The 25,797-nt window shown below is 37.8% G+C and overlaps 1 protein-coding gene across 1 annotated transcript in view; it reads right to left on the bottom strand.

Moving 5' to 3' along the window:
• Positions 1–2,590: 2,590 nt before the first annotated feature.
• Positions 2,591–25,797, bottom strand: part of YWHAQ (tyrosine 3-monooxygenase/tryptophan 5-monooxygenase activation protein theta) — a 31,199-nt gene continuing 7,992 nt past the window's right edge. Inside the window, exons 3-6 of the mRNA XM_027556104.1 lie at positions 7,267–7,390; positions 5,332–5,495; positions 4,610–4,705; positions 2,591–3,671 (exon numbers count right to left, since the gene is read on the bottom strand). Of these exons, the coding sequence (XP_027411905.1) occupies positions 3,612–3,671; positions 4,610–4,705; positions 5,332–5,495; positions 7,267–7,390 (444 nt within the window). The 3' untranslated portion in view covers positions 2,591–3,611. The remainder of the gene's footprint in view (positions 3,672–4,609; positions 4,706–5,331; positions 5,496–7,266; positions 7,391–25,797) is intronic.

Raw genomic sequence — 25,797 nt, 5'->3', positions numbered from 1 at the left:
TCAAGCTGGATTTAGAAAAGGCAGAGGAATCAGTGATCAAATTGCCAACATTTGTTGGATCAAAAAAGGAAGAGAATTCCAGAAAAACATCTAATTCTGCTTTACTGACTATGCCAAAGACTGACTGTGTGGATCACAACTGTGGAAAATTCTGAGAGATAGGAATACCAGACCACCTGACCTGCCTCCTGAGAAATCTGTATGCAGGTCAAGCAGCAACAGAACTGGACATGGAAAAGACTGGTTCCAGTCTGGAAAGGAGTACATCAAAGCTGTACTTTGTCATCCTATTTATTTAACTTACATGCAGAGTACACCATGAGAAATGCCAGGCAGGATGAAGCACAAGCTGGAATCGGGATTGCCAGTAGAAGTATCAATAACCTCAGATATGCAGATAACACACATATGGCAGAAAGCGAAGAGGAACTAAAGAGCCTCTTGATGAAAGTGAAACATGAGTGAAAAGGTTGGCTTAAAGCTCAACATTCAGAAAACTAAGATCATGGCATCTGGTCCAAGCACTGCATGGCAGATAGATGGGCAAAGAGTGGAAACAGTGTGAGACTTTATTTTGGGGGGCTCCAAAACCACTGCAGATGGTGACTGCAGACGGAAATTAAGACGCTTGCTCCTTAGAATAAAAGTTATGACCAACCTAGACAGCATATTAAAAAGCCGAGACATTACTTTGCCAAAAAAGGTCCATCTAGTCAAAGCTATGGTTTTCCCAGTAGTCATGTATGGATGTGAGAGTTGGACTATAAAGCAAACTGAGCGCCAAAGAATTGATGCTTTTGAACTGTGGTGTTGGAGAACTCTTGAGAGTCCCTTGGACTGCAAAGAGATCCAACCAGTCCATCCTAATAGAAATCAGTCCTGGGTGTTCATTGGAAGGACTGACGTTGAAGCAGAAACTCCAATACTTTGGCCACCTGATGCGAAGAGCTGACTTGTTTGAAAAGACTCTGATGTTGGGAAAGATTGAAGGCAGGAGGAGAAGGGGTCAACAGAGGATGAGATGGTTGGATGGCATCATGACTCTATGGACAGGAGTCTGAGTAAACTCCGGGAGTTGGTGACGGACAGGGAGGCCTCGTGTGCTTGTAGTCCATGGGGCTGCAAAGAGTTGGACATGACTGTGCAACTGAACTGATCGCATTTGTGCTTAAAATAAGCCCTCAAATATTTTTGAATGGTTGCCTTAACGCCATTAAAAAAAAAAAAAGCAATCTATTTAAGTGACTAGAATTCTGATCTTCTCGAATTGTTTTACTTTTACTAGAATTTTTACACTTTACATGGGCTTTCCTACTTTTCATGGTTTTTAAAAAACTGAGTCTCTACTCATAAACTCATAAAGGTGTAGACATGAATGTAGTCTACCAATCCCATCCCAAAAAAGTACTGTTCTTTCCCAATCTAAGCTCTAATAATCAAGGCTAAATGTTGGAAGAGAAATCCCTAATGCTTTGATTCTGGATAATCAGCATTAATATGCAATCCCCCCTTCATTATTTCCAGTTATTAAAACCTAAATGACATTTTAAAGGGAAAACTGTCAATGAAAAAGTTCAACTATTGGGGAATACCCTGGAGTCCAGATGTGAACCCTGGTCAGGGAATGAAGATTCCTGCATGCCACACAGCGTGGCCAAATAGACAAATAAAAAAAGAAAAATTCTAACTACAAAATAGATGTAACATTTAGATTTTCTGAACTATCTCAGAAAGTAATTATAAAAGTTAAGAAAGCTTAAATGTGGCTTTAAACCCTTCCTCTATCCCAACTGAGTTCTCTGCAGTACTCTATAAATATTCTCTACTCATCTGGAGGTAATACCATAGCCTGGGCCCACTCTTAAAGATGTTCACTTCTGCAGCAACGAGATAATCTGGGACTAAGCTGCTCTTTAAGAAGGAAGGTACTTTAATAACTCACTAAAGTAGTGGAGTGATTACTTTATCCAGTACTTACAACTTGGTTAGGACTGATAACTGTTGTATTCAATTCTGTCTTTTCATTTTCCCTCAGAAAACAAATCAAAGGTAAATGAAACCTTGTTTCATAGTCACAGATTATTTCCTGACTTTAAATTCTCAGGCCAATACTCAAGACAGGCTAGTGTAATAGCCATGGTGATATTATAAAACCAAAATTATTTGGAATTCATCAACAGTATAACTGTTTACAAAGAGAATCATTTGAAAACTAAAGGTACTCTTAAGCTTTTAACATTCTGCTGGAATAGCCACTGAAGCATAATTCTAACACCAGCCAAAGCACTCACAATCACTTAATTTTGTCTGGTTTTAAAATGCCTACTTTAACAGTTCACTAATACCCTTTACGTCTAAGGAAGAGAGTGAGTGTCCACAAAACGGATCTGAGGTAAAACACCAACTCGGAAGAAATGCAATCCAGCTTCACACAGGTCCAGGCTCCCCAAGACAAGTGATCGCAACACAGAAAACCGGGCAGCACCACTCCATTTCACAGAAGCAAAAAGGAAGCAGCAGTAAACTTCAGAAGGCAGTACACTCATCTGTCCCTTAAATGTGAATATGCAACTGTTACAAAGCCAGAGTAAATGGTTTATAAAATGTAATTTTATTTTATGTTACTCTGCTGTTACATAGGGCATAACATTTTCACAAGGCTTTTTTGGGACTACAGTCAATGATTAGCAACATACAATAGTGGTCCAACTCTCTAAATAACAATCACTAGACAAACTGGACACCCTCTCACATGTGCACAAATCTGCATGGAAAAGTACTAATGTTTTAGACTGGACTGTGTGCTTTTTTCCCCCTTTCTAGTGTATTAAGAAATGACATGCACTTTAATTTGCCAAAAGCAACGGTTGTATTCTGGCAGCAACATGCTACTTCTATTACATAGTAAAGTGAATACCAGAACTACAAAGGCAGGAGGTGTAAGTGAGTTTTTATTGGGAAGGGAAGTTGTCAACTTAAACAGCAGCAAATGAAGAGTGAATAAGGAAACTCCCTGTTGTCACAGATACACAAGACCTCCATCACATATGATACAGGAGGCATTTAATCTGTGATTCCCCCAGCCCCAAAATGTTGAATGCTTTTCCATTCAATCTAATACTTCTGGATTCCTACTAAAAAGGAATACATTAAGAGGATGGAAAAGTTGCTCACTGAAAGGAAATCTCTGAAGAAGAGTAAAGGAGGGAATGTAGAAATTAAGAAGTTATGTAGAACACTCTTTAAATTGTAATTAGCTACATTTTCATATCTTCACAGTAATACAAAACACAGTCACTTGCAGAACTGGTTCAGATTACTTAAATACCAGATACATTTTTAGTCTTCTACATAAGTGTTTGGAAGTTACTTATGTTTGTATGAAATGAAGCTATTAATACTTTTCTACAGCAGTAACTGCACACCAGGAAGGCTAAGACAAACACAAATCAAGGAATGGAGTTTTCCCAAAGCTGCAGTGTGAAAAGACTATAAACAGTTGATTCCATACACATGAATGGGTTTCTTTGCTATAGGAAATCCAAATGGAATAAGGAATGGAGATGAGTAAAAAGGTTTCAAGGGGAAGAAAGATGACACCCTGTATGCACTTAGTTTTCTGCCCCTTCTGCCGCATCACATTCTTCTCCTGCACTGTCTGATGTCCATAACTGGAAAGAAAAAAAAAAAAAATCACATTAAGTTACTATTTCTAGATGACAATTATTTCAGGTCCAACTATTATATTAAAATATAATTGTGAAAGCAGTAAATTATTCAAATAGAGACTATGACTAAGATTAGAAGTTATATTTCTCAAAACCTCAAATATCAACTCTTCCTAAAGTGTATTCTAGGAGACCTTTCACTGTATATGTGCAAAGTGATATACTCTGAGTACATTTTTAAAGCTTACTGTAATATCAGTCAAAAAGAAGGTAACTAACATCCTTAGAATTTAATGCTAGTTTCAATTCCTGACAGCTCAATGCTATTCTTAAAAAGCATTACTGAAATATAATTTATGAGAGTAATAAGGCCAAAAAATTTTATCTAGCAGAAGAAAAAGCATCAAAACTGGGGCAAGGGGAGGGGCCACAGGAGAACTACATTTATATTAAAAGGTGAATTCCTTCTTCCACATTTTGTGTAAGATGTTAACATACCAAATGTTCTTGAACCTACAAAAGTTAAGTAAAACTCAACCTGTACTTTTTTCTCTATTACTTCTTCCTTGATGCCCTTTCTATACAAGTAGGGTGGAAAACTAAAGAAAAAAACAAATTAAAACAGACAAACTCTCCATATTAACATAATTTATCAACATCTTCATACCAGTGTAACAATAATGTTAATGAGTCCCTAAAATCTTAGTGTATTTTCTCAGGAAGGTCTTGATAAAATGCCTATTCAACTGCCTACAAAAGAAGAGTTGTCCTATACAAAATACTAGCATGTATTTAACATTTTTGTGTAATTTTTATACATCCGTTTTCTAAGACCAGGTGTAGTTCTACTGTAGCTTCCCTGGAAGACAGAGAGCCTGAATAGATATTGACACTTTTGTCCCTAAACAGGAAATACAAATGAGAAAAAGGGGGACGCTCACTGTGAGGTTGTCTCTCAGCAGCTGCATGATGAGGGTGCTGTCTTTGTACGAGTCTTCATTCAGTGTGTCGAGTTCTGCAATAGCCTCATCAAAAGCCTGACAAATATCAATATCCATGATGAACAATACTTAACATCAACATAAACTGATACTCTACGATCACAGACCATTTTTATGTAATATATGAACAGCCACCTTACTTTCTATTATCCATTAAAAAGAAAACTCAAATCACTTCCTCAGATTCTCAACATAAGAATTTTTGAGGATGACTTGAAATTTATAAAGATATATATACTTAGTCAGTTACACAAGCATTTCTTAGTTCTTTCATAGGACAGACAGCACAGTAGCTATGCCCAATATATTTCTTACAAATAAGAACTAGTATTTATTTGCCAAAATCCCTCTCAATGCATCCATTTTAAAATACTTTGAGGAGTGCAGAAATTCTAGTAATCGCACTTGGTAGGCATTACTTTCTGACCCTCTACATTTCTTTCATACTTTTTTGATTACTCTGACCAATATGCTCTTTAGACAGATCTTACTGCTTACAAACAAAGCTGGGAGAGTAAGGTAGTGGTAGGTAAGAAAAAGAAGGAGATAATCAAATAAATGTAGGAGAAATCATACCTGGCTATCCAAGTAAAATGCCTAGAAATTAACATGCTTGCTATCTCAAATAACCTAAGCAAGGTATTTCTGGATGCGCATCTTACCGTTTTAGCCAGTGTGCAGGCCAGTTCCGGGTTATTGAGGATCTCATAGTAGAACACAGAAAAGTTAAGAGCCAGCCCCAGCCGGATGGGGTGTGTGGGTTGCATCTCTTTCTTGCTTATATCGAAAGCCTCTTGGTAAGCTCCTTGGGAATTATCTATCGTTTCTGTGAAGCGAAAAAAACGAAATAAAAAAACATGGTACTGAAAATATCCCATCTGGTATACAGTCACACCTTTAACACATGCTACTAAGTTGGTAGAACCAGTCTTTGCTCTGCAGCATTCTTTTGAAATCACGGTAGTAAACCCAAAACATTATCTTGTACCAGGTTATTAAAAAACACTAGTTTATAAGGCTGCTTGCTTATACTCAGCTTAGTTTAAAACAACATCAACAACGACAACATAAGAGACTCTATTTTTGTTACTTATCTGTAAAAACAATACTGATCCTTGGTTTCAAGATATATTAATGTGAAAGCAACATAAAAGTGCCAGTATATAATCACAATCTGATCTGAGTTTGATGACTGGCCTAATAAAAATGTCACCTTCCTGAAAAAAATCTTCAGGAAGTACTACCAACACTAATCTGATGATGTCATATCTTGAAAAGGTTAGCTTTTCTGAATGAGGCCACCACGCCCATTACAAGCTCTAAAAAGCCTGACCTAACAGAAATTAAGTTATCCCTTTAGAACCCAAATATTCACTTTTTTTTCTCCTCTGAAATGGCACATTTACTGATCTAAACATAGCTGGTATAGCCCTCACACTGAACTAAGGAGCTTGCTCTCTCGCACACAAGGAGGTGCTGCAATGGGAGCACTGAAGTGTCTCAGTTTCCAGACTGTAAATACAGACTATTTACAAGTCCCAGACTGCTGGAGTGTTCTACGTTTAGGACGAGAAAATCCCAAAAAACCAGCAAGGGTTAGATCAGTTAATGCTGGGGCTATGGCCCAGTCTCCAAAGATATCCCTTGATGAGCTGACATTTATAAATGTTCAGTCTGTGCAAACATCTTTCACATACCAGTTTGCTTATCTTTGTGGCAAAAGAAATTATACATTGGTAACACAACAGTTTAAGTGTACAGACTGTTACAGCAAAGTACAAAAGTTTTCTCTATCTTCAATTACACTGATACAGGGGATAGTAAAACTCACATTTACTTAGTAACTCTTTGTAGAAAAGAGAAGAAGAAGCCATAACTACCATTTTCAGGGGCATGCCTTTTTCGGATGGGGTAAAATTAGGAATAAAATAAACTAATTGAAAAAAAAATGAGTTATGTGATACTTGTACCTAAAACTTCCTTGATAAATTTAGCAGCAGGCACATACATAACATACTACAGTATACTCAACTACCAATACTCCAGAGACTGGGTTCACTACTAATAAATTCACTTCAGCTTTTTTAACAGTCAAGTTAGGAAATTTGGTTCCTCTTTTCCCCATATCTCTGCTTTCTGTGATAAATTATATACCAGCAGTAATACTCTCATCTCATTTCTCCTCTGTATCTGGTTATGGGTAATTAGTCAGTGTTATGAGCCCTCAAAACAGGTAGTAAGAGTTAATAAATTAATATGTCAAGCAGAAGTAAAACGTCTTCTGTATGTAATTTTTAGTCATCTTAAGTTTCAAGATACAAGATGCTGAAGACCACATGACATAACAGAATCACCCAAAGCATATGTAAAGAACTCTGGGGCTAAAAATATGGTGAACCAAATTCTAAAGCCTGAAAGATTATGTTTGTTTTTAATAATCTTATCAGATTATAATCAGAGTTTATGAATTTTTCATAAAGAGCACATAATGTAAATTCATGACTGTATTTTCATTTTTGAGAACATAAGATAACATTACAAACTTATTCTCCCTTCCTTTTATATTTTAGCTTTACCCATAAACCGAATACACTTACGCTTCCGATCATCACCACAAGCAACTTCAGCAAGGTACCGGAAGTAATCTCCCTTCATTTTCAGATAGAAGACCTTACTCTCTGGATTAGTTGCATTGGCTATTAAATACTTATCCAACAATTCCTGAAAGAAATAAGTTACAACATTAGGCACTAGTAAAAACAACTGCCACAGTAATCCACACCATACCACCCTGGACTGGAAGCATGGCTAGAAAGCAGGGGTCAGGTGGTTATCATTAGTTGAATGCTTTGGGATCACAACAAGTCATAATGGTAAAGCTAGATTACATCAAACACTAATTAGAAAGAGCCTGTCTGTCTACTCATCCATTCATTTAAGCAAGCATTTCCTGATACTTGGGCCTCCCTTGTGGCTCAACTGGTAAAGAATCTGTCTACAACGAGGGAGACCTGGGTTCGATCCCAGGATTGGGAAAATCCCCTGGAGAAGGGAAAGGCTACCCACTCCAGTATTCTGTCCTGGAGAATTCCATGGACTCTATAGTCCATGGGACTGCAAAGAGTTGGACACAACTGAGCGACTTTCACTTTCACGATACTTGCTGGGTGCTAGGCACTCTACTTGACCAGAGGGGATATAAAGATAAAGTCCCTGCCCTCAAAAGAGTCCACAGTCTAATAAGAAAAGAAGTGAGTACACCATTAACAGGGCAGCTCTGTAAGAGGCTATGGAAGCACAGAGGGAATGTCTCGCTCTATTGCAGATGGTCATCGTTAAGACAGGCTTCCCTGGAGACGGGGTGTCTGACTTGTCAAGAAGTTACAGAGGGAATGCAGCAGTTAGAAAACAAGGATGTGCAATCATTTTAGAGAGGAGAAATAAAATATTTAAGACATAAGAGTATGAAGAAGACTACAGTCCCAGAACAAGTAAGTCATTATGGCCTAGAGCAGGGCTACTCAGTGTCCTCTGCAGACTAGAGCTCATCCAAAAGGGGGAGAAGTACAGGGGTCGAGAGGAAGAGCTCTAGAAACGTTTCAAGCAATACGAGAGTCATGTCCCTCATGTGGAACTATTTTTTTAAATTGGATTAATATTTAAGTCTTTTATTAAGACTTAATATATGACTTAATATATTAAGTCATAATATTTATGTCTTTCTTTCCCTCATTTTGTACTAGGAAATGTCCACTTGATCCAATGAGCCAGTGCCTCTCAAACTGAGGTATTTGCACAAGGTGCCCCTAGGAGTATTAAAAAGTCACAAAAAACAAACATGATAGATCTTCTTGGACTATCAATTTTGCTTGATGTTAAGTAATTTAAAAATCTTTCTGTAATAAAAAATATTATAGAGAATAAAATTATTTTAGAAAATTTAAAACAGTAACACACCTCAGATTTGTTTTGGGAGTAAAATCAACAAATAGATAGTGAAGAAGTAAAAAATGGCTTAGAAAATATACCTTTAACTCAAGAACTTTCTTGTTTATGTGAATAAAAAGCACCTAAACAAAATGCAGTGATTATATGCATGTTAAAGGAAATAAAAACATTTTATATCTTTAATGAAAAATATGTTTAGGTTAAAAAAATATATTTTAAAAGGGTCTGAAGCTCAAGGGAAGTTAAACTTAGGATTACAGTTAAATTACCTAATGAAGCCCCAGAACCATATACATTATAAAAGTGGCAGCTATCAAAACTGTGGCTTACATCTGGAAAGCTGCTGGGCCAAGGCCGAAGTAACAGAGGGACCACACCCAAACACTGAAGTCAACTGAGACTACATGTTGCTTCTTAATTGAAGGCTCATGTTTTAAGAGTTTTCTGTTGCCGGACATCACTAATACAATTTTAATAGTACTGAAACAAACTTGAGGAAAAACTCTTTCCCAGAATTGTACAAAATCATACTACTGTACTCTTGCCTGGAAAATCCCATGGACAGAGAAGCCTGGTGGGCTGCAGTCCATGGGGTCGCTAAGAGTCAGGCACGACAGCAACTTCACTTTCACTCTTCACTTTCATGCACTGGAGAAGGAAACTGCAGCCCACTCCAGTGTTCTTGCCTGGAGAATCCCAGGGACAGCAGAGCCTGGTGGGCTGCTGTCTCTGGGGTCGCACAGAGTCGGACACGACTGAAGTGACTTAGCAAATACTACTGTAACTTATCCCTCGAATGCCATTTTTACATATCATGGATGACTTTTAACTTTAAAATTACATCTATGGGACACTGAAATTTAGGTCTTTTTTTTTTTTTTATAGGGGTGCAATGGTAAGACAGCCACAAAAAAGTTCTCTGAGTTTCTAAATCTCAAACTGACTCAGTCATCCCTAACTTTAAAAAAAAAGTAAACCAAAAGTAGATTCTGAGAAGCATTATCAAACAACGCCAACACAATATTTCTACTGTGGTAACCAACACCGCTACTTGCATCTGAACTAAGGAACTACAATGTAAAATGAAGTGCCTCTCACTTTTCTTTTTCTCCAAGTGAGATTCCACAGAGGATCTCCAAAACAGTGCCAGCTCTGGAAAACACAGTACTTACAATCAGAAAAAGAAAAAAAAAGCTACTAGGAACATTTAAGACCTAGATCTCTGTGACTAAGTTTGGCAGAAATGTGGGAGCAGGGGCTCAGAAAAGCCTGACTGGAATGAAGATATGGGGAGATGAGAGAGAAACGTGATTCTAGCTCTCATCACCCCTCCATCACTTGAGGCAATATATGAGAGTGCTCATGAGGACTGTCTTACTGACACACTGGCCTTCCAAGGATTCAGAAAGCTGCTAAACAGCTACTGCATTAGTGGTTACACAGCCACTTATTAAGCAAACTGTACACTCTTCCCTTCTAAAATGATTAACTTTGATCACTAGTTTGCATATAGCCATTACGTACGATTTACAGTGTTGGCTTTTATTAAGTGACTTGTGCATTACTTCCATCCTGGAGTTCAGCCAGGTCATGGTTCTTTGTCAGATGCCACTAGCTCTCTGTGAAGGAAACAACAGGTACAGAATAACTCTGTCTTTTCACGTGCTGTCAAGCAGTAGCCATGCAGATTTTAGCCCAATTAAAAAACATTGGATTCTGCTTTATGTCTTACCAAAATGATCATGGCTATATCAGGTATTATACATACCAGTTATTCATTATTAATACCACATAGAGTAAAGGTTAAACATACTTATGGTATATAGCATAGATATACATTTTTTTTTGTAAAAAAAAAAAAAAAATTAAATTATAAAGAAGACTCAATACAGGTTAGACAGTAAAAACCAAAATGACAAGTGGCTCCCTGGAATGAGAAAATCTTCCTAGATAAGGTCATTGGTAAAAAGTCAGTAGAGAGGAAGTGAATCAATTTTTAACATTAACGCATTTAAAAGTCCCTTCCACTAATTTGTCCTGTCATTACTCTCGTCGATAAAACAGGCGATCCCCTTTGTAACTCTTCAACCAGCAAATTTTATGATCCTGGGAGGCTTGGAGAGCTAAATCCGGGTTCCCTCCAGGGCTGAGTGTCACTTGACCAAGAGGCAGAACCAAGAAGTACATGCCTTTTTGAGAGACATGTGACTAAGTCAGTGCACTAACTACCCAAAATTACAAGATGTACTAGAAACAGAACATTCTAGACCAAAGAAACTCAAATACGAGCAAAAGTCAGAGGAAATAGCCATTATTATAGAAGTCATTTCAGGAGACACTGACAGACCTTAGAATAAGCTTAATCTCAGAAAAACAGGATGGGGATAACAATAAAGAGGATTGTATCATAAAAGTGGTAAAGAACCACTCAAGAAATGGAAACTGTCAAGAAATAAGTGATGCAAATTTAGTACAGTAACTAATTCCTCAACCCCATATCTTAGAGAAAAGATTAGGAATAACCAAACTCCAATACTAATTCTATCTCTAGGAGTGAATTATTTTTACATACAATAGTCCAACCATCACTTCAATTAACTTTTCCAAAGTACTTCATTAGGCTGCAGTGGTTAATAGTCTGTGGCATTCAACAAATATTTTTACCTTAAATTTACTTATAAGTGATTTGTTTTATAGACAAAACATATTCCTCATTATATAGTTTATACACCAAACTGATTTTTTAAGTGAGCAAATAACCAATGAAGAATCTTAAAACACAAACAAAATAATTGACAGGAAATAAAAAAATGTTCTAAGGAGTTTCAATTTCCTATCAGCTTACTGAAATTCATTAAATAAAAATACTACTAATATGTTCAATTTCTAACTTCAGGGTATATATACTAGTAGTCACTATCTGTATATTTTTATCAGCACATTATCACAAAAGATTACATTATTCATTCAACAAATATTTAAGCGTTCAATATGTTAAACTGTGTTTAATAGTTTAACACAGTATGTTAAACTGTGCCAAGCTGTATCTTAACCACTCATGTATATGTTATTTATATAGAGAGAACCATTATGATAAATTTTAAAAATGAATAAAATCACCAAGGAATCAAGAAACTTATACAAAGTCATATAATAAATTAGATGGGACCAGAATCGGAAAATAAAGCTAGCATTCTAAGCACCACCCTATAAACAATGGAGCATATCTATCAGAGATAAGGCTTTGGTCTTAAATTATTCAATTAGTAAATTAGCAAACAAAAGAATATAGAGTAACATAACTGTTCAACAAATGGAACATTTATCTAAGCTATTTATCTAAAGCTATTTTTTTTAATAAATCCCAACTTCAAGAATTATATACAGTATAAAGAACCACTGACAAGTAGGAAGAATTAAGTCTCTAGAAAAAACTGTTAGGTTTAATTCCAAGAGACCAAAATCAAAGTAAAATTCAATACTCAAGAAGGAAGTCATATTTCATCCAGGAAATTCTATTGGATTTTATAAACAGGCAGAAACCATGGAGGAAGAGGACATTTCCAAGGCAGAGCCCATGTCACAGGAAAAGGCACAACTGTACAAACAGGTAGAAAGTCACTTGAAGATGGTAAAATCTTAAAACAAAAAGTAGAAAAAATTGCCCAAGATACCAAAAGTACATTTTAAAAAGGAATCAAATCTCACAATATTCATCATAAATTACAACTGAACCTCAGTGGAACGAATGCTGAACCAAAAATCTGGTTTTCCATCTATAACAAGTTCCTTAATTTCTTCTACAAAATAATAGAAATATTTTCTAGTTTTAATAATCTACGCTAATTCTAAGGTACTAAATCAAAGGAGCAACCTGTTAAGTAGAGCAACTTCCAGATAAAAATGTTTCCTTAATATTTTTCATTCACAAAATTCTGTAAATACGGTATGTTAAACATTTAGCACATTGCCTACCACACAGTAAGACTCATTATTTGTTAAATGAACATTAACCATGACATAGCCACATGGTAATGAAATGGATGCAAAGCAAAAAAAAGTCACACATAGTACAAGTACAGGGCTTAAAATGGCACAGGACTTTTCTTGAATAATTTTTCTAATTCTCTATTTTTATCAAAGTAATAATGTACAATCATTAATTAATCAGCATTCTAAATTTTTTTTTTAAGTCCCTCCCATTCTTTTCTCTGTTTAACTCCTTCAGCAAATGTGTGTGTGTGTGTGTGTGTGTGTGTGTGTGTGTGTGTGTGTGAGAAATCATGATCTCATACTAATATATCCACAATTCCAATTCAACCTCACAGGATTCTTCTTCCTTTACTTGGATCTTCACACAAAGACAGACTCTGGTTTCCATTAAAATAATATGTAATACATGTCATCACCTAAAACTCAAAAGTGAAAAATAAACTCTCTCTCCCTTCCCTGGATCCTGAGACAGCCAGTTCTTCCCCTCCCAAGGCAACCATCACCATCATTTTCTTCTACGTTCTTCCAGATATTTTATACATTTTAAATCCACATACATTCCCATTCTCATGTTAGTCTACTATGTACACCTTGCCTTTTCCATATAATAATTCCTCTGAGATCATTCCCTATTCACATGTTATAACTGTCTCACTCTGTAATACATAATAACATTGAAGAGCACTGTGTATGCCTACTATAATTTAGTCTACTCTGATGAACATTTAAGTTGCTTCCCATCTGGTGGTATTTCCAACAATGTACCAAATGTACACTTGATCCTTGGAAGAAAGATGCTGAAGCGTCCTTCCTCAGGCAATTTTAATTTACATCCCCACTAGCAATGTGTGAGTGTTCCAATTTCTCAGCATCCTTCTGAACCCAGGGTATTATCAAACATTTTTTATCTTTTCCAATCTAATAAGGAAAAAATCTTACTATAATTTTATTTACAGTTTTCTTAAACAGTATGTTTAAATCCTTTGCCATTTTCCCAAAGAGTTTTTTCCCTTACTGTTATGTACGGATATATGTTATGTTATACTGTTATGTAGAGATATATGTCCATTTTTCAGATGTATCTCATATAACTTCATGTATTCCAAGATTCTATCTAGCAATAAATTATATTAAATCAGATGTAATATTACCAACGTTTCTGACCCATAAATTAACGACTATTTGATTCTAACACAAACAAAATATACAAGCAGAAGACTTAACTGAAATACAAGTCTGAATGTGTGTTTAGGTTCTGCCCACCTGACCAGATGAAATGAGAACACATATTAAATGTGACCTGAACACTAGCATATCAGATTAAAAGATACACACACACCCCTCTCACTCACTCCTATATGAAGTATTTAATAAATTTATAACATCACCTTAAATAGACAGGTAGAAACGTAACTTTCTAGTTGGGCAATACAGTGAGACCAAGCACTTTCCCTTCTAAAAATAATCAAAATGCTAAACAGAAATAGATAAAATAGTAGAAAAAATTATAGCAAAGTTCCAAAGGAAGGAAGGGAGATACTCAAGAGCTAGATAGGAAGATGAAACAAAGTTAGAGCAAAAAGCAAAACTTTGTCATTGCTGAGAAGTAGCAAGAAAGCAATTTCCTGGACTTCTAGGGGTTATGGGCATAGTTTCCCACGAAAAACTAAAAACCAAACACAATCTGTGCAGGTGCTATTCAAATTTTTATCTCATATATGATGTTTGACTCTATAAGCTGAAAGTGTGCGTAAAAGTGGGCTGTGGCTTATTGTGCCCAGCAGAAACAAATCATCAAAACCACTTCCATAATCCAAGGTACCCACACAAGTTCCATAGGAAATACCACATCCAAAATTTTTAAAATAACAAAACTAATCAAGGAACAGATACACCATGATGAGAGATCAACAAACAGATGGTTAGTACCCAAAAACTTAAATGAAACAGTGTGCATTAAAACATAAATTAAGAAAAATGTTTATAAAGACTCTTGAAGAATCCTTTAAGGATATATATTTTAGTATTTACAGATTAAACAGATGATGCCCAGGACTGGCTTCAAAATAATGGATGTGTGTCTGTGGGGATATAAACAAAATTCATAATTGCCAGGGCAGGGTAATGGTACACAGGGAGTTATTACAACATTCTCTTTATTTTTGTTAAGTTCGAAATTTTTCTTGATTAAAACAGCCGAAAATATTGGAGAGGAAAAAAATAACAGAAGTCCAAAGATAGGATACAATAATTCAAAACCGTAATTCAAAAAGATACATGCAGCCCAATGTTCACTGCAGCACTATTTACAATAACCAAGACATGGAAGCAATCTAAATGTCCATCAACAGAAGAAAGGATAAAGAAGTGGTACATATGTACAACGGACTATTACTCAGGCATAAAAAGGAATGAAATTTGTGCCTACGTCTTGCAGAGATGTAGATGGATCTAGAGACTGTCATACAGAGTGAAGTCAGTCAGAAAGAGAAAAACAAATACCGCTTATATATGAAATCTAGAAAAATCATACAGATCAACTTATTTGCAAAGCAGAAATAGAGACCCAGACATATGAATACCAGGAAGAGAAGGTAGGATGAATTGGGGGACTGGGATTAACATATATACACAGCCGCTGCTACAGTTAGTCACTTCAGTCGTGTCTGACTCTGTGCGACCCTAGGGACTATAGCCCACCAGGCTCCTCTCTAGACAACAAAACCAGAGCGGGTTGTTATGCCTCCTCCAGGGGACGTTCCTGACCCAGGGATCGAACCCAAGTCTACTGCACTACAGGCAGATTCTTTACTGCTGAGCCACCAGGGAAGCCCCATATATACACTACTATATATAAAATAGATAACTAATGAGAACCTACTGTACAGAACTGAGAACTCTACTCAGTGCTCTGTGGTGACCTAAGTGGGAAGGAAATCCAAAACAGAAGGGATATATGCATATGTAAAGCTGAATCATTTTGCTGTACAGGTGAAACACACACAACATTTTAAAACAACTGTACTTCAATTTAAAAAAAGAAAAGCATCTTGGAGATGGGGGAGAGAATTTTTTAAATTAAAAAAAAGGACTTCTCTAGTGGTCCAGTGGATAAGAATCCACCTGCCAATGCAGAGGACGGGGGATCTGATCCCTGGTTTTGGAAGATTCCACATGCATCAGGGTAAGTAAGCCCATGTGCCATAACTACTGAACCTTCGCCTAGAGCCTGTGTTCCTCAACAAGAGAAGCCCCTGCAATGAGAAGCCCGTGTACTGCAACAAAGAGAAGCCCCCGCTAACCGAAACAAGAGAAAAGCCCAAGCAGCAATAAAGACCCAGTGCAACCAAAATAAATTATTTTTTAAAAAAGCAGTAAAAGAGAAGGCATGTTTGAAGAAACTCCTCAGAATGCAGAACAAAGAACCAGCAAGATGAAAAAATGTGGATAAGTCAAAAAGATGCAAGATAATATGCAACAGAAATTCCAGGAGAAATTAGAATGAGGAAGAAATGTTACGTAGAGATAACGGCTGAGATTCTTCCAGTTACTAGTATAAATAATCCTCAAAGTGGAAAAGCACACTAAATCCAAAAAAAAAAAAACGAATTCATATGTAGACCAGCATGGGAACACTGAGGAATGTCGAAGACAAGAAAATTCTTAAAAGCAACCGAAGAAATGACACATTACCTATAAGGAAAGAAACAACAGTATGGCTGACAAGTTGATTTTTTATGAGAAAACAATCAAGTATCTTAAAAGTGAGGAGAAAAAAACTGTCAGCTAAAATTTCATAACCAAATAAAGTACCATATAAAAGCAAGTGCAAAATGAAGACGTTTCCAGACAAAGATAGAAGTTCCTGCTTAGACCTTTACTGAAGAACCCCTTTAGTTAGGAAGAAAGTAATGGAACAAGAGAAGTCACCAAGTAGAGTAATACAGTAACTAAAATATGTATTTTAGAGTAACTGGAAAATTCCTGGTCATAATCTATGAAAACAACTCTTCCAAAATTGCAATATAGACTCATTACAAGATGCTGAATAACAATACATATGTGACACCTCATGTTTGCAGAGGATAGTATTTCAGATTATTTATAAGGCCAAAAGTTCTTTCATATTAAGTATGTGCAGAGGATTGAGTTGGCTGTTAAGAACATATGCTTTCCAATCCTCTTTTAGAGGATTATCTAAATTTTTAAGGATAGTTAATATGTTCCCCCTTGTTTAATCCAACAAGTGTCTGGCTTTAAGACTACACTTTGTATTATCATAGTTCAATTGGCTACTAGAAGGAAATATTTCACTAGGATAATCATGGATCTGAAACATTTCAACAGCTCACTATCTATTTTAAGGTAACTGACAAGATGTGGACTCATTTTAGATATTTATTGGCAGGAATTTAGCCAATATTTATATGCTAATGCTCACAAAATCTGCCTTTTATCTAGCTAGGTAATTTACTTCTGTAGCTCCTACCTCATTTTACTGCAATTAATGACAATCCCTACTTTGCAGCCTGTTGTGAAGACTGAATGACTCAACATAAATTACTTAGAACACTGCTTGGTACACAAATCTCCATCACCGCGCACCACCACACAAGTCTCTTTAAGCACCGGGCACAGTGCTCCTATCTGTATTTATGGACATTGGGATGGGCCATTGGGACTTCACTCATCCTAAAACATATTAAATTTGCCTTCCAAACACATCTCCTATTAATTCTCCTCCCGTACTAAATTTTGTTTTCAGAAAAGCACTCCCTTGCCCTAGTTAGAAACCTGAGTGTTATCCTAGTGCTTCCTTGGCCTCACTCCTCGATCAGTGATCAGTGAAAAGTCGCTCAGTCATGTCAGACTCTTAGTGTCAGACTACACAGTTCATGGAATTCTCCAGGCCAGAATACTGGAGTGGGTGGCCTTTCCCTTCTCCAGCGGAATCTTCCCAACCCAGGGATCGAACCCAGGTCTCCCATATCGCAGGCAGATTCTTTACCAGCTGAGCCACAGGGAAGCCCAAGAATACTGGAGTGTGTAGTCAATCCCTTCTCCAGCAGAATCTTCCCAACCCAGGAATCGAACCAAGGTCTCCTGCATTACAGGCGGATTCTTTACCAGCTGAGCCACAAGGGAAGCCCAAGAATACTGGAGTGGGTAGTCAATCCCTTCTCCAGCGGATCTTCCCAGCCCAGGAATCAAACCAGGGTCTCCTGCATTGCAGGTGGATTCTTTACCAACTGAGCTATCAGGGAAGCCCTCATATCACTCCCCTAGCACCCCATATTTAGTCACTCAAGCCTATGGATGTAGTATTTTCCAAGACTTTAGAAACTTTCTTGAAGAAGCACAGTATACTTTTGGAACACACATCTCCCCTCTCTTAACTATAAACCACTAAAGAAGACTTTATTTGATCTAGAGTCACACACACACACACACACACATTTGTATAGTAAGTTAACAAAAATGTAAGACAAGTGTAATATGACAGTATGTAAATATACTTTAAAAATAAGGATGAGTCAATCAGACTGAACAGTGCTCAAAGGCATGGAAACAGAAGAAGGATACAGACACTGAAGGAAAAGGATACAATATACAGTCATAATCAGGAAGTTGCTTACCTGGAGGACCAACTGTACTTATTATACTACATCGTTTTATGTGACAGACTTGTATTTGCAGATTTTGGTTTCATGGAGGCTCCTGGAAATCAATCCCCATGATACTAAGGGATAACAATTAATTTATACTCTTAGGTGAGTGAGAATCCCAATCAATTCACTGACTAATCCATGCCCTACCCAGGAGATGACAGCCATTAAACATGTGAGCAGCCATGCAATTTCTCATGTCATAATGCCACATTTCCTAAGCAACTCCCTCATTATGACTTGATTCCTATGTGAGCCTGCCTCCTGAATGAGTACTTACTGGTCACACCACACGTACTTCAATCTTTGTGCTAGTTATTCCTCACTGTAAATGAATAAATGAATACTATCTGTTTCATACACCAGTTACATGAGCCTGATTATCACTGGATCTATCTATGAAAAATAGCTCCACCCTGATGTGTTTGAGTCAACAAGGCTGAAGGTCATACAATAAACTCCCAGAGGTAACACACCCCCTTCCCACCACTCCATCCACAATCTTACTTCTCTGCAGTGTCACATGGATGAGTATTCTAACACCTTTTGAAATATGAATAGCCACTAGACCTCAATATGCCCTAAACAGAAATAAATTTCTAAACCTGTTTTTATATTTCCATTGCTTATTTCTACTAGTCATCGCACCATCACTCCTACCCACAGCTCATCACAACCTCTGATTTTTCACTCTCCATTTCCCACCCTACCACCAACTGTTCAGCCAATATTTTCACCTGTCCTCTCAGTCTCATTCCTATTTCTACTACCCAGAATTAACCATATCATTTCACTTCAACTAATCCAATAATCTAACTGATCTACCAGGTTTTAGGTTTTCTTCTTTCTCTAACCCATTTTATACCCTGCTGTAAGATTAATAAGCATAAATTCCATTCTGGGTATGTTAATCGACTGTTCAAAAAATCCTAATGGCCTGTTAAAGAATAAACTTAAAGCCTAGCGCACATGGTCCTCCAAGATTATACTCCAAACCTAGAGCCTTTGACTAACGTAAGTGATAAGTAAGGGCTGATGTCCTCGGCCATCACAGCAGTGGGTGAAGCTGGGGGAGAGATCCAATTTCCCCAGTGTGCCATACAGTATGGCTCTTCCTGTATGCCACAACACAAAGAAGCTGGGAAGCACTGTCTCGGGTGACTGACATCCAAGACATATCCATTATCACCGCTCCTGCACTAGCAGGTTCAGGTTCACTTCAGTTCAGTTCGGTCGCTCAGTCGTGTCTGACTCTTTGCGACCCCATGAATCGCAGCACGCCAGGCCTCCCTGTCCATCACCAACTCCCGGAGTTCACTCAGACTCACGTCCATTGAGTCAGTGATGCCACCCAGCCATCTCATCCTCTGTTGTCCCCTTCTCCTCCTGCTCCCAATCCCTCCCAGCATCAGAGTCTTTTCCAATGAGTCAACTCTTCGCATGAGGTGGCCAAAGTAGTGGAGTTTCAGCTTGAGCATCATTCCTTCCAAAGAAATCCCAGGGCTGATCTCCTTCAGAACGGACTGGTTGAATCTCCTTGCAGTCCAAGGGACTCTCAAGAGTCTTCTCGAACACCACAGTTCAAAAGCATCAATTCTTCGGCGTTCAGCTTTCTTCACAGTCCAACTCTCACATCCATACATGACCATTGGGAAAACCATAGCCTTGACTAAACGGACCTTCATTGGCAAAGTAATGTCTCTGCTTTTGAATATGCTATCTAGGTTGGTCATAACTTTCCTTCCAAGGAGTAAGCGTCTTTTAATTTCATGGCTGCACTAGCAGGAGGAGCAGAGAATTACGAGGTAGCTCTGAAATACAGCAGCACGCTAAGAAACAAAACAGTAGGTATGGGCACATGAAAAGACAAACGCTGTAAGTATAATATCTCCAGCACTATGCAGAGAAGATGGTCTTGGGTCTCTGAAGAGTCTTCAAGTAGCAAGGCTGGACACAGCAGAGTTGAGAGTTTAGTCATTAAGATAATCCGGCCTGCTGCTTCTTGTTGGTTTCTGTGCTCATCAAACAATCTTCTAATGCTAATTTGGCTTCTCCAATAAATTTGTCTTCAAACAGTAAACACTGCTAGACAATGACTGCCTCACCTGTAGCTCTGGCAGCTCCCCTATCTGTGTGCCAATGAACATCTGGAGCCCATGAGTCCAAGGGGACAAACGCTGGGCTGTAAGTGTACATTGCTCTGTTGCTCATCTGGCACCCTGACAGACAGACCAACAAACAATTCTTCCTTATCCTGACCTGAGGGAGGGAAATCTGTAAAGATGTGTTATCAAGTCTTCATATCTCCCAATTTCTATTTACTAAAATGTAAACAGCTCTGGAACATTCATGAATGTGAACATGCCATTCTGGGAGAAAGGGCGTAGACTAAAAACCACCTTGTATAAAAAGTGTTCAGACTTTTGAGATATGATTCTAAAAGTAATAAAAGATCTAAAATTCAATGCTGGTTGAAATATATGTCAAATTAATAATCTAAAATTAATATGAATTAATGTGACATGATGACCTGTCATCGTGGTCAGAGAAATTAATATAGATTCCTCAGATCCAAAGGGATATGTGCTACTGTAGTCACAGTGAAAGCAAAAGAAGCCAGAGTGGTCCAAGCAATTGTGTGGTTAATTATTTTTGTGGGCAAAAGGAAACAAGGAGATAAAACCCAGAAGACAAATAGGGGAAGAAACAAAAAAAGAATTCACGGTTCTCAGAAAAAGAGAAAAAACTTTACTATGTCCCTGTCCCCAGTTATTTCTGAAGTCTTTCTCCTGGCCCACAAGCTGTTGCGCATCCCATGACGCAGGCGAAACGAGCACCAGGGACAGCAGTACCGTTGCCAACATCTACTGGAGCACAGTGGCGCTTTTAGGGGCCCTTTTGTGAGGACAATACCCCTCTCTCCTCTCCTAAACAATGAGCACTTAAAAAATAAAAATACTCTCCTGTAGAAGAAGTTTGTCTTATCTTCCAACTCAGCTACAGAGCTGTTACAATGCAGTGGTGAAGACACATAACAGAAAGAGTTTTAGCCTCAGACAAATAATGAGGCTTGTGTAAACTACAACGTTAAAGAAAATCACGATCTTTGTCCCCTTACTTCACCCAAAGCAGCCGAGCCAATTCCAGATACGCTTAGAAACAAGTGTAGTGTCCAGTCCTTTGTCTCTGACCTGCTGTTTCTCCATGTTTTAGCAGCTGGATACTGAGTGGCCACAACAGCAAGATAGGAATGTTATCCTTTTACCTCAAAGTTCCCAACTTTCTGGCCAAAATACAAAGGTCTGGAAGGACAGTTTAATACATACACTGGCAATACTAATACTGCTTTCCAAATCTGCCAATCTGCATCAAAAACAATTACACATACACAGCCACAATTTGCCAACATTTACAGATCAGTGCTACCAGAAGAACCAAGGCGAAAATCAATGTCCATACTTCCTTCCCCTTAGAGACTAAGAAACTATGTTAGCATCCAAAAACTATTTTAGCCCCTGCAATGTGCAAAGTAAAACAAGACAAATGATAGTGAGAAAACAAGAGTGTTCCTTAAAAGGAAAAGAAAAGAAAACAAAACGAACAGAACAGGAAGTCAAATCTTAGTTTGGTCCTAAGTAATCCAACTGGACAGACATCCTAAAAGAAAATACATTCAAGCAATTAAAAATAGGTCAAAAGTGCCTTCCTAGCTTAGTAGATGGGTCAAGTTTTGCTATATCCTAGGAAAACTACCAAAAATGGATAACGGCGAAGATACCAGTGTACTTTCACATGAGCTTTGTCTTTTGTGAATCTACACATTTCTACATTATAGAAATTACACAATTATTTGCAGATTAACTTTCCCATCTATGGCTAAATCGCACCAAACGCATTCATCTCTGCAGCTGTACTATATACAACCCTCTGGTCTAGCCTTTAGTCTACAAAATCTATTTCAGGGCATAAAGAGAAGAACAGGGTCAACAGGAATTTCAGTTCAGTTCAGTTCAGTCGCGTCTGACTCTTTGCGACCCCATGAATCGCAGCACGCCAGGCCTCCCTGTCCATCACCAACTCCCAGAGGTCACTCAGACTCACGTCCATAGAGTCAGTGATGCCATCCAGCCATCTCATCCTCTGTCGTCCCCTTCTCCTCCTGCTCCCAATCCCTCCCAGCATCAGAGTCTTTTCCAATGAGTCAACTCTTCGCATGAGGCGGCCAAAGTACTGGAGTTTCAGCTTGAGCATCATTCCTTCCAAAGAAATCCCAGGGCTGATCTCCTTTAGAATGGACTGGTTGGATCTCCTTGCAGTCCAAGGGACTCTCAAGAGTCTTCTCCAACACAGCAAACATACAGGAGGATGTTCAAAGCTTTAATGTCTAACTGAGGATACTTTACAACATATATTTAGCACCAGACTATGGCAAATCCATCTGGAGCAAAACGTGCAGCAGACTAAAGAAATCATGGAAAGTGCTGTTCCTATGGATGGAAAGAATGTAAATGGGTAAGAATAAGAAAAGAATGGATAAGAATAAGAATGTAAATGTCAAGGATCTGTGCAAAAGTTTCATTAAAATGCTTCAACGCTGGCTAACAGCTAACCTGACTTCCTATCTCCAAGAGCTGGTAACTTTCAAACCTAAATGCAACCAGCTCCAAAAGCCATTATCTACAAATTTCATTCATGCCAACTCAGCTTCTAGGCTGGGTACCGGGGAGTGAAATCAGATTAACCTTCCTTAACCATTCTAACATAAGGAAGCAGAAGCCATTCCAAATATGAGTTCTTAAGTAAGTTTTTCAGGAATTAACCAGGGATTCTTTCTTTCCCAATACCTAAAATAAATTTTTCTTTATTATCAAGTCTGTGATTTTTCTGTCTCCAAATCTATACTCCTAGAATACTCTGGGGGGTAGAGGGACTGGGCAATTAGAAAGGAGGGGAAGGTGTTACAAATTTCATTATCACCACATAATCACAACTACTTAGAAACCTGCTCAATCACACAAAATGATCCAAGTACAGCAATTTTCAAAGTGTGTTCTGAGCACTCCCCTGTTGTTGTTCAGTCACTCAGTCATGTCCGATTCTTTGCGACCCCACGGACTGCAGCACGCCAGGCTTCCCTGTCCCTCACCAACTCGGGGAGCTTGCTCAAACTCATGTCCATCCAGTCAGTGATGCCATCCAACCATCTCATCCTCTGTTGTCCCCTTCTCCTCCTGCCTTCAATCTTTCCCAGCATTAGCATCTTTTCCAATGAGTCAGTTCTTCACATCAACTGGCCAAAGTATTGGAGCTTCAGCTTCAGCATCAGTCCTTCTAATGAATATTCAGGGTTGATTTCTTTTAGGATTGACTGGTTTGATCTCCTTGCCATCCAAGGGACTCTCAAGAGTCTTCTCCAACACCACAGCTCAAACGCATCAATTCTTCAGCGTTCAGTCTTCATGATCCAACATCCATACATCACTACTGGCAAAACCACAGCTTCAACCAGATGGACCGTAAGCATCGAAGTAATGTCTCTGTTTTTTTCTGAGAACTCCGATCCCTCCCCCCATTTTTTTTGAGTGGGGTGGGGCACAAGCACAAACCGCTTTCATAATACATATTAAGATACTATTTGCTTTTTCACTGTCATGCTCTCACGAGAGGAGTTTTCCACAAGCTACAAAAGGTGTGATATAACAAATAAAACAATGCCACCATTCTCAATTTTCTTTTTAAAAGGTGTTATTATTACACTTATATGACATATCTAGAGTTGTCAAATTCAGACAAAGTAAAACGGTGGTTCCTGGGATGGGAGAATACGGAGTTAAGTGTTTAATGGGTTGAGTTTCATCTGGAGAAGATGAAAAAGATCTGAAATGCTGGTGATGACTGTGCAACAAAGCGAATGTACTTAATGCCACAGATGGCATGCTTAAAATGGTAAATCTGACATCTGGTTTAAGTGAAGTATAAGTGAAGTTGCTCAGTTGTGTCCAACTCTTTGAGACCCCATGGACTGTAACCTGCCAGGCTCCTCTGCCCATAGATTTTCCAGGCAAGAGTACTGGAGTGGGTTGCCATTTCCTTCCCCAGGGGATCTTCCTGATCCAGGGATTGAACCCAGGTCTCCCGCATTGCAAGCACACTCTTTACTGTCTGAGGCACAAGGGAAGTGACATCAGGTATATTTTACCACAATTAAAAAAAAAAAATACAAGTAATGTTAATTTCTAATGTGTTTATTATTCTAAAATGGGTTACAAAATCTTCAGTTTAAAATTTTAATAATGTAAATATCTACAGGTATAATCTATACAAACAAAAAGTTTTAGATTCCACAATTTTTTGTTGTTGCTGTTCCACAATATTTTAAAGTTTGTGCAAAGGGGTCTTAAGACCAAGAAGTTTGAGAACCACCACGCCAGAGTATAGTCAATTATGTAAGTCTTCCATTGCATTCTTTACCTCCATTAATCTACTTAGCACTTAAATAAAAGCAAAAGCAATGGTGCAGAGTCTATCAGTCCAGTCTTCTAAGTGGACAGCAATACCTTTCCATAAGTTCTCCTATCTTGAGGTCAACAAGACATGGGCTTCACTGTTTTGGGTTTTTTTTTCTTTTTTGGCAGTAAAGGCATTCAACCACAGCAATGTAGAATTATACTGCTAACATGGCAACAGTGAGCACCTACTTACCCATTACCCATATCTTACCAATTAACCTTTGACCAAATTGCTTTATCATATATCTATACAATTCTACTTGTTTTTGTGTAAACTGAAGGTATCAGTACGTGACTGTCACTAGCCAATGTTTATTTTCTTTTGAAGTAAAAATTTATATACAACAAAATGTACAAACATTAAGCACATTCTTGCCAAGTTTCCACAAACACATATACATGTGTCATTCAAATCTGTATCAGCACAAAGACCGTTACAATCACCAAAGAAAGTTCCTCCATCCCCTGAGGTCCCCACTCTTCTGATTTTTCACCTAGAGACTACTTGTGCTTGTTCTAGAATTTCATGTAACTAGAATGACATTATGTACTTCTTCACTTAGCATGTTTTTGAAATTCATCTATATTACAGTATGTATCAATAGTCCATTCCTTTTTACTGCTGAGTAGTACTCTATGAATATACCACAGTTAATTCATTTTCCTAATAATGGACTGTTTTCAGTTTCCTGGTTTTAAAACAAAGCTACTATGGTCATTCTTGTACAGGGCTTTTTCTCTAATGTAAAAACTTAAGAGTGGAAAATTTCTAGGGGAAAAAAAACCTTTAAATCATGGAAAATCTCAAACATATACAAGAAGAGAGAACAGCATGATGAGTTCTCATTAAAGCCAGCTACTATTATATTAATTCACACACACACCTGTTTCACCTTAACCCCTTCATACTATTTTGAAGTTGTAGATACCATCATTGTGTCTTTAAATACTTCAACATGTAAACAACATTTATAATCTGGTCCAATTATTTATTATGAAATAATCAAGAAAC

Source organism: Bos indicus x Bos taurus, chromosome 11 (genome assembly GCF_003369695.1).
Source record: "Bos indicus x Bos taurus breed Angus x Brahman F1 hybrid chromosome 11, Bos_hybrid_MaternalHap_v2.0, whole genome shotgun sequence".
NCBI lineage: Eukaryota > Metazoa > Chordata > Mammalia > Artiodactyla > Bovidae > Bos > Bos indicus x Bos taurus.
Note: the sequence above shows the minus strand (reverse complement) of the source record. Positions and strands in the feature narration are given on the sequence as shown.